Raw genomic sequence first — 9,945 nt, 5'->3', positions numbered from 1 at the left:
GAAAGCTATATTGGTCACATATTTTAAAAGTAAAAATAAGTCTCCTAAATTAAATACATATAAGCGTAAATATAAAATATTTTAAAAAAAAAATTCTAACAAGTACATTTAAGGCCCAACCAAGGAAAAAGTAAATGTAATGTAGATGGAGAGTTTCATCAACTCAACTATTCCAGCGGAAGCGGGTTGGATTCTAAGAAATGAGTATGGATGTTATAAAGAATCAGTTCATGCTGCAGGGAAGATTGTTTAAAATGCGTTTGAAAGTGAACATCAAGGAATTTTAATGGCGGTACAACATTGTTGGATAAGGGGTTATAGAATGCTAATCATTGAGAGTGACCGTGAAAAAGCCATATTAAAGAATGGTAATCTCCACTTTGGAGCTTATAACTGGATTAGAGAAATATGCTGGTGGGTGCAAAGATTTGAAGATGTCTCATTTACTTGGACGGGAAGAAAGACAAATTAGGTGGCAGATCTTTTGGCTAAGGCTAGAATTCCGAATGACAATTTATTTGTATGTTATTACAATGTACTTACTTTAATTGTTCATCCTCTTCATGAAGGATTATGTAAACTCCACCTAAGTTTAATAAATTAGTCGTTATAAAAAAAATTAGGTACACTACTATTTCTTACATTTAATTAGATATTGATCCACCTTAGCTTATTAAAAGTCCAATACCACAAAAATAAAAACTTATCTATTACAATACGTCAAAAGTGTTTTGAAATAAAACTATGAAAAACCTTTACACAAGAGAAAACAAGAAAAAACCCTTTCTTTGAATTTAAATACTTTCAATATAAAACAAAATCAACAATTAAATATAATAAGAGATTATATAAAAATAATACAATAAAATCAACTATTAAATATAAAAAGCAACTATAGTCTATAATATTTGATATTCATATAACAAATCAACAATTACATATAAAAAATAATTATCCGCACGAAGCGCGGAAAAAAGATCTAGTTATTATTAATTTTTGACACCCTAACTCAGTGTGAAGAACCGGTGACTCCGCAAACATTTCTTCTCAATTTAGAATACTATTGATTTCAAAGCCGAAGTATAGTATTTATTTGATCAGAAATGGAGGTTTTATTGTACCTATTGTAAAAATGTCAGTTACACTTATTTATTTACAGTAGTATATATCATTAATATGTATTAGAAACATCGGTTATGGTTGAGAAAAACTGGAAATTTTCGTCAAAACATTTTCCCAGACCATTTTTCTGGAAACGTCAAATACGCTTGCATCTCACTACTCACCATTCATAGATTTGATCCTAATATCTATGCGGTTATTTTACATTTAAGTTGGTTTTCTTATACTCCAAAGATAGGAACAGGCGACATATATTTGGTCGCAATATTTAAAAATATATTTAATACTACCTTTACAACTCAAGTTCATGCAGAGTAAAACCGAAAAGTATAGGAAAAACAATTGTAATCATGTTTTAATTGGTGTTCTTAAATAAAATAACGAATTCCATCTGAAAAATATATACCAATATTGAAAAGGGAAACTAAATATGTGTGTGTTGCACATTATAAATATTACATTATAATTAATTATATTAAATATTAAATAGTAATTTGTTTAAGGTAAACAATAACGGCATAAAAGGCAAATACTGTTTATTTGTAACCAACTAATTAAACATTTTTCACGAAACTTATGACCACATGGAATACAAAATAAATTTGTATCAAATACGATTTATTTTGCTTACATTAAAATAAAAATATATATTCAAATCAACGCTTAAAGAGTTAACTATAGATTGTTTATGTTTTGCAATGACTATCAACAAGAATCAAGGTCAAAGTCTTAGTACACTACAAAACGCAATTTTTTTGAAAAGGTGTTATTTTTATAACTGCTCTTTTAGAACTGTAAGTTTGTAACCCTTAATTAACACCCTTTAACATAAACACATTTTAGTTCAATATATAAACAGTTATCATTAACTACAATGACACTTCAAATTACTGTATTTACTGTACATATTACTTAGTATTTTAATTATCATGGCATCATTGCTTTGTTGAGTTAGTAAACTCTAATTTTCTAAAAGACATAGTTGTCTAAGACTGTCGCTCTAGCATCTTTCTTATTGATTATTTTTGGTCAAAGTGGTAATGACGTCTTTTGTTTGTCTTTTTTTGTTTGAATCGAAAAATATGAAACTTTTAAATAATTTAAAAATATCTGTAATTAAATAATTAAAAAATATCTGTAATTGTTTGAAAGAATGATTTTTCTCGTATTAAATGTCACTCTAAAAATTTCCTATAAAATGGTGGTAACACACTGTCATGATTTTTCCATCCTGATGTCGTAATTTCTTAAAACTAATAACCTAAATAATTGTAATTATTAGACTATTGTTTACAAAATAAATAAAAAAACAAAATAAAAGAAACACAAGTTTTTCAAAAGGGTGTTATTTTTATAGCTGTCCTTTTAAAACTGGAACCCTCAATCAGCACCCTTTAACATAAACACCTTTTAATTCAATATATAAACAGTTATCATTAACAACAATGACATTAGTTTCTTTATTAAATTCATAGAGATATTTTCACCTTACTCATTATAAAACATAAATTTCCCGTGTTCCTTACCACCATACATGGAAAAAGACTTATTATTAAATCGATTCATTTCATCATGTGTAACAAAAGTATTGGAATTTATTTTTTGAAGACCTAGCATTTTCTGTAATTGAAGTGTTTCAGAAAACATAATAAAAATTAGAAGTTGTATCTACAATTTTCAACTTAACATTACATTAGCAAAGGCATTCTCACACATCTCTAATGTTAGTAAATGTCTCAAACTCTTCACGTTCTTCTTTTCTATAACTACTGTTAATTAAAGTAGTAATAATAAAATTAGTAATAAACGTAGAAGGATGACCCTTTTCCTAACCTAAATAATTATTATAGTTTTTAAATAACAATATGTGCACGCAGAAGGATGACCCTTTTCCTAACCTAAATTGCATATATTTTAATGATGTTACTTTTTTCATTTCTTTATTTAGTTATTTATAATTATTATAGTTTTTAAGAAACAATATGTGAACGGTGTATATTTAACGTTGGCAGACATTTGCTAACGCTGTTTATTAGATTTCGTGTATTATCTTATTAAGGACCAAATAAAATATATAAGTTTCTTTACAGTTTGTTATTAGTGTTAAATCTTTTTAAATAATATACAAATTCAAAATTTATATTTTATTTTAAGAATGGAAAGAGATATTTTTAGAATGATAAAACACAACTTTAAATTTTTTTAAAAATATTAAGAACCATTTCATTTCTTTATATGAACAGACACAACCTTAAGCAAATAGACACATCCCTAACCTTTTCACACCTTATTTGTTTTAACGTTCTAGCGGCAACAACAGCAAAGTTGATTGGGATAGTTATTATCCTACTTTATATTTTGGTATGTAATCCTAAAAACGTTTGTTTATGTTTAATGCTAATATAAACAAATATCGCTATGTGTAAACTGGTGAAACGTTAACGATGGTTGTGAAAACTTACGGCTAGACATATATAAACTTCTATAGAAATATTCACTTCTAAGACTTACTCTACTTCTTGACAAGTTACGACCATCAAAACCCAGTTATAAATTTACGTGCGTAATAGAATTCAACCACTGTGGTAAATTTACGTGGAAAGAGAACAACCATTCAATATAGACGCTGTGACTTTGATGGAAGGAGAAGAATAAAGACTATTTACGTGCACATTTTCATAATTTACAATTTTTAGCTATTTGTACACTTTATGCAACAGTTATACAATCTACAATTAAGCATCAATAAATAAGATTACAAGAAGATACCAAATGACATACCTTAACAGAGACTAAAATGATATACTAAAGGATAGAAGATGAATACTAAAGGAACCAAGTGACTTTTTAAAACCATTTTCGGCTGTAAAAAAATTGAATATATATATCGTAAAAAGGTACATCGAGGGTTTTAGAATGTGTTGTTTACAGAGGAAACTCTTCAGAGAGAGTTGCGACAAGAAATAAGACATTTAAACCAAAATATTTTTGGACCATTACATAATAAAACATACAATTATGACTGTCTGATTGTAACTCTTCAATTTGATTTAAAATATATATAAAATAATGAGAAAGTATGTATTTTAAAAGATGTATTGTTTAAAATAGATAACTATTCGAGGAAAAGTTGCCAAAAATAATTTTCATCAAAGCATTTTATGTCCTTTAGATAAAAAAAAATCCTGACCATTAGATTGATTTTTTTTTCTTATAAAAAAAATGACCTCATAGCAAAACAAAAACAGGTTTGCTGCAAAGGGATTTTGTCTAACCCATAATTAGAAGAAATGTGGGCTTTTGTCATTTCAAACCAACGACTTCCTTCAAATAACTATTGCACTTTTTAGAGTAACAAAGAATCTACCTCTTCAAAAATTAATCTATTGAACCTTTTTAAAACAGAAACTTGTACTTTTTCAGAATCTTATATATTGAACTTTTTTGAAACATAAATCTATAGCAAATTTGTTTCTTTTTCTCTCTTTTACTGCTTCACATTATTTCCTTCATAATTGTTTTTAATACAAAAGCCTATAACAACTTGGTTTCTTTATCTCTCTTTTACTGCTTCACATAGATCTCAATAGGAAAATTTAGGACCCTTACATCTCTTTGTTTTTTGTTTCTTTTTGCCATCTTAAAACTTCAAGGTATTTTTTCTTGTATTTTCTCAGAAGCTTAATGTATATAGTGTAGATAAGTTTTTTTAGAGTATTGAGTATTGTATATGTCAAAAATTATTTTACAGTATTAACTAATAGAGTTATGAAAACCTCGATAAAATTTCCTAGCTACTAAAACCAAATCTAAAATAAGCAAATGTATTTGAATTAATCAAAATTCATATATGTATATATATATATATATGTATATGTACAAACCTGTTATGACACACCTATTGTCCATATGTTAAACATGTCACCTATATTCTATATATATACATATCCACACTAAAAATCCAGCCATCATAATTTGGTCGTCAACAAAAATCAATATGTTTAGAAAAAGATACCAAAAAACATACCTTAACTGAAATTAAAAATAAGAAAAATGGAGTAACACGATGTAAGAATAATTCTGCTGTAAAAACTTCAATATATAGATATTGAAAAGGTACATAGAGGCCTACTCTAGAAGTATGTGTTGTTTGAGTTTGTCAAATGATGTGTTGGTTAAATAATGAAAAGATATGTTTATCAAGAGATGTGTTGTTTAAAAATATATGTTCAGAGAAATATAAAAGATTGTTTGTCAAAGGATGTGTTGTTTAGATAATGAAAAGGTATGCCTTTTAAAAGGTTGTATTGTTTAAAAGATAACTGTTCAATGAAATGTTCCCAAATATAATTTTTAGATGATATCAGCAAGAGTGTTTTATGTCCATTAGATCCTAAATAAAGAGAATTCAGACCATTGGATCAGAATTTTTTTTTCCTATAAAAAAAGATGATGTCATAGGAGAACAAAATCAAGTTTGCTATTATATATAGATTTATTATTGTGAAAAAGAAAGAAAGAAATGATTTTAATGGAATCAAACAAGTTGAGGTGGGGGCTTTGTTATGCCATCTTCATCTCTCTGACGCTTTCGAGTTTGGTTCGTGATCTTGGAGTTTCCGCCGAAGGTGTTAACCCTCATGAAGCTAAACAGCTTAGAGACGAGGTAAGCCTTTCCCTCAACAAACCTGTATTTATTTCCATTAGAGATCTTGATTTTGAGTTAGCTTTCTGGGACTTGATAAGTCTTCAACTTTGGACCTGTTAGTTACTCAACTGGTGTTGATTGTCTCTGAAAATAACTTCTTGAGCCTCTTGAGAATGACATTATTATAGTAGTTGTGCAAAAAAAATAAACTAGCTGAGATCACCTAATTTTGATGATGCCTTGTGCTTGTTATCACGTTGAGTGTAGGTACGCGAGATGTTTTATCATGCTTTTGATGGATATATGAACAATGCGTTTCCACTCGATGAGTTGAAACCCTTGTCCTGCCAAGGAGAAGATACTCTTGGAGGCTATGCGTTGACTCTGGTATACACTCTCATCTTTAATCATCTTCTAGGCTTTCTGATATCTAAAACCCATATTGATGATTGTAGATAGACTCGTTGGATACATTAGCTTTACTTGGTGACCGAGAGAGCTTCACTTCTTCTGTTCAATGGATTGGTAAAAACCTTCAGTTTAATATAGTGAGTCATGTTACGTTTTCTGTTTTCTCCTACCAACATCCAAGTTTCCAATTCTTCTTTTCTCAAAGGCTTTTCTTTTTTTTTTGGTTAACTGCAGAATAAAACTGTCTCTGTGTTCGAGACAACTATCCGAGTCCTTGGAGGTTTACTATCTGCTCATCTGATTGCAAGTGATTGTGCAACGGTACTTTCTGCTTAGCTATTCCTTTAGTTGTGATGATTTCATCTTATGACAATGAATCCTATCTGATGACAGGGCATGAGAATTCCATCTTATGACAATGAGTTACTGGTCTTGGCTGAGGATTTGGCACGGAGAATGCTTCCTGCATTTGATACACCGACTGGTATTGCTTTTTATTAGTTTAATAAGCTCTTGTGCAAAGGTGGGAATTGTTTTGTTATCTCATTCTTCTCTTTTTTCTGCAGGAATCCCATATGGGTCTGTTAATTTGATGTATGGTGTTGACGAACATGAAAGCAAGGCAAAACATCTTCTTACTCCTTCATGCTTGTTTGCTTAATTGGTCTGTGTTTCTGGTGATCCGACTGGGACAAACGAAACTTAGTTTCCTGGCTCTCAACTATTTAAAGAGTGTTGAGATTCAGTTTCAGCTTATTGCTGATCTCATCTTTTTTTTTTCTCAGATAACGTCAACAGCAGGTGGTGGTACTCTGACATTGGAGTTTGGAGTGCTCAGTCGTTTAACAAATGATCCTGGTCAGTGAACCTCTTGAACTTTGGTATTTCATGTCTCAGACACAAATCAGTTTAGCCACTGAGAAATACTTCTCTTTACTCCGGTTTTTTCTTTAATAGTTTGTTCTGTGTTTTTCCGGCTCTTAACTTTGTTATACTGAAGTTTTCGAACAAGTTGCAAAGAATGCGGTGAGGGGACTATGGGCACGTCGCTCAACTCTCGACTTGGTTGGTGCTCACATCAATGTCTTTACAGGTGAATGGACACAAAAGGTAACACCTATATATTCGTTCATAAACTGAATAAAAAGGGTCCATTATATTGAGGATCTTCTTCATTCCATTGAGGAATTTTGCTTCCACAAAATAACTTGGTCTTTTCTTTCATCACCCAAGTTCTGAATGGTGGTGTCTACTTGGCAGGATGCTGGTATAGGAACAAGCATTGATTCCTTCTACGAGTATCTCCTCAAGGCTTATATACTATTTGGGGATGAGGAATATCTTTACATTTTTCAAGAAGCTTACGGGTCTGCAATGCACCACCTTCACAAGGATCCTTGGTAAAGCTTTCTTAAATCTTTTTTTGTATATTGTAAAACACGAAAAAACCAATTCCTATGTTTGGACTCTATTGGTTTTTTCTAGTTTTGTCCTAGGTATGTAGAGGTCAATATGGATTCCGGAGCTATTGTTTGGCCAGTTTTCAACAGCCTTCAAGCTTTCTGGCCAGGACTTCAGGTATTAAGTGATTGTATGCTTCAAAAAAATACTGTTAAATATTCTAAAGCAGAAAAATTAAAACTATACTGTTTCGCTCTCAAAAAGGTATTAGCAGGAGATGTTGATCCGGCAATTAGAACTCACACTGCCTTCTTTAGCGTCTGGAAACGATATGGTTTCACTCCCGAGGGTTTCAATCTTGCTACACTTAGCGTCCAGGTCCTCCATCTTGATTTGAAGTGATTGCTTTTTCTGATGTTACAACTTCATAGCATGATTGCTTTCTGTGATGTTACAACTTCATTTTTCCATGACAGTATGGTCAAAAGAGTTATCCACTGAGGCCGGAGTTAATCGAGAGCACATATTGGCTATACAAAGCTACCAGAGATCCTAGGTTACCCAAATTAGTCAGCTTTTTCTTATCCTTCATCATATGATTGGTTGGTTTCAAAAGAGAAGCTCAAAGACGTCTTCTTCTTTTTACAACCAGGTATCTTGATGCAGGGCGTGACTTTGTGGCTAGTTTACAATACGGGGCAAAATGTCCTTGCGGTTACTGTCACATCACAGATGTAGAACTTCACAAACAAGAAGATCACATGGAGAGCTTCTTCCTCGCAGAAACTGTAAAAAAATAAACTCTGTTTCTCAATATGGATTTGCTTAGTTACCTTAAAGGCTTGACCTGTTTTTTGCATTTCACAAATATTTCAGGTAAAGTACTTATGGCTTCTGTTTGACTTAGCTGTTGACTCAGACAACCTTGTCGACAATGGCCCTTACAAGTAACCAAACCCACACAATAGCATTTTAAATGTTCACAATTACTGTAGCATTTTACTAATCTTGTTTTGCTTAAATCTTCAGGTACATCTTTAGCACTGAAGGTCATCTATTACCGTTAACACCACAAATATCTCTAGCTCGAGAACATTGCTCATACTTTGGCGGATATTGTCCACGCAATGCCACAAAGTTCGAACAAAGTAACGATGATCATCAAGTCCCTGAAATCGAGCTTGATCATCACAGTAACATTTATCCTTACCACGAGTCTTTTCCTGTTACCGGTTTAATAAAGGTCTGAAAAAAGATCTCGATCCTTTCTCTCTGTTTGTATTATTTCTTACAACAAAAGTCAGTTTCCTCTGTTTTTGGTTTTGTAGGGTTTATGTCCAAGACTATCCCATGCTCAGAAGTACGGTTTGTCTTATGTTTTGCCTGAGAAGACAGAACGTGAAGATGTTAAACGACCTAAACCGGTGATTACAAGCCGCTCCATTGTATTGGTCTCGGATCAAACAGTGGAAAAGAGACCACAAGAAGAAGGATTTACTTCCGAGTCTGAACCAATTATGAGTATCTCTGGTGGTGGTAGTAGCAGCGACCAAACCGGTCAAGAGTTAACCTTGTTAGAGTCAGAAACTGATGATAAAAGAGTATACTCTTCTTAATGTCCCTCTAATATATTCAGTTGTTCCAAAAGGAAAGATTACAGTTTTGCTTATCTGATCTGTCTTTTAATAGTTTGGTGCATTTAGCTTTCTGATCTTTCTACGAGTTAATTTATAGTGAACAAAAAAACATTATGATAAAAGGGTTCTAGATCATAATCAAAATTGCTTCAAAAACGACAAGGTTTGAATGTAAAAGTAATTAGGGCAGTTTCCTCGAGAAACCCAAGTTCAAAGAGCTTAGGGTATGATTAACCATGATCTCTTAGTTGGAGTTTTTAACTCATGATTTGACATTTTTTTTACATTTTTAGGTTAAGAGACGGTTTTTATATCATTTATTTAAGAAACGGTTCTTAGCTTTTCTTAGTTAAAATTTAAGAAAAACTAAAAACCGTCTATTAACCAAAACTAAGAACCCCAATTAAAAGACTGGGGTTAATTAGGGTTTTGTACTATCTCTTGAAATAAGTGACTCAGTTTCCAAGTTTCTCAGATGTTATGTATTTTCTTATTTCATTAATTAGTTTTGAGATGATTTTAAAGTGAGTGGAGATAAGTTAGCGCAGTTTGGTAGATTTACTTGTTTAAGGTGTGGGGGACTACCGTATTAGTAGAAATCTAGGCTAGCATGTTCAATTATTTACAATGGTATATTTTATAAATAACATAAGCAAGAGTTATTTTCTTACAATGATCATGTTTTAATAAGAAACTAGATTTTTGACCCGCGCTTAAAAAGCGCGG

At 31.4% G+C, this 9,945-nt stretch overlaps 1 protein-coding gene across 1 annotated transcript in view; it reads left to right on the top strand.

Moving 5' to 3' along the window:
- The window catches only part of LOC106321951 (probable alpha-mannosidase I MNS4), a 12,768-nt gene extending 3,473 nt beyond the window's left edge, over window positions 1-9,295 (top strand). The window contains exons 2-17 of the mRNA XM_013760161.1: window positions 5,616-5,788; window positions 6,038-6,157; window positions 6,226-6,318; window positions 6,416-6,502; window positions 6,575-6,665; window positions 6,748-6,803; window positions 6,967-7,039; window positions 7,182-7,291; window positions 7,442-7,581; window positions 7,678-7,759; window positions 7,847-7,960; window positions 8,059-8,138; window positions 8,235-8,370; window positions 8,459-8,529; window positions 8,612-8,825; window positions 8,911-9,295. Of these exons, the coding sequence (XP_013615615.1) occupies window positions 5,645-5,788; window positions 6,038-6,157; window positions 6,226-6,318; window positions 6,416-6,502; window positions 6,575-6,665; window positions 6,748-6,803; window positions 6,967-7,039; window positions 7,182-7,291; window positions 7,442-7,581; window positions 7,678-7,759; window positions 7,847-7,960; window positions 8,059-8,138; window positions 8,235-8,370; window positions 8,459-8,529; window positions 8,612-8,825; window positions 8,911-9,198 (1,899 nt within the window). The 5' untranslated portion in view covers window positions 5,616-5,644 and the 3' untranslated portion in view covers window positions 9,199-9,295. The remainder of the gene's footprint in view (window positions 1-5,615; window positions 5,789-6,037; window positions 6,158-6,225; window positions 6,319-6,415; window positions 6,503-6,574; window positions 6,666-6,747; window positions 6,804-6,966; window positions 7,040-7,181; window positions 7,292-7,441; window positions 7,582-7,677; window positions 7,760-7,846; window positions 7,961-8,058; window positions 8,139-8,234; window positions 8,371-8,458; window positions 8,530-8,611; window positions 8,826-8,910) is intronic.
- Window positions 9,296-9,945: the final 650 nt, after the last annotated feature.

Source organism: Brassica oleracea, chromosome C2 (genome assembly GCF_000695525.1).
Source record: "Brassica oleracea var. oleracea cultivar TO1000 chromosome C2, BOL, whole genome shotgun sequence".
Lineage (NCBI taxonomy): Eukaryota > Viridiplantae > Streptophyta > Magnoliopsida > Brassicales > Brassicaceae > Brassica > Brassica oleracea.
Note: the sequence above shows the minus strand (reverse complement) of the source record. Positions and strands in the feature narration are given on the sequence as shown.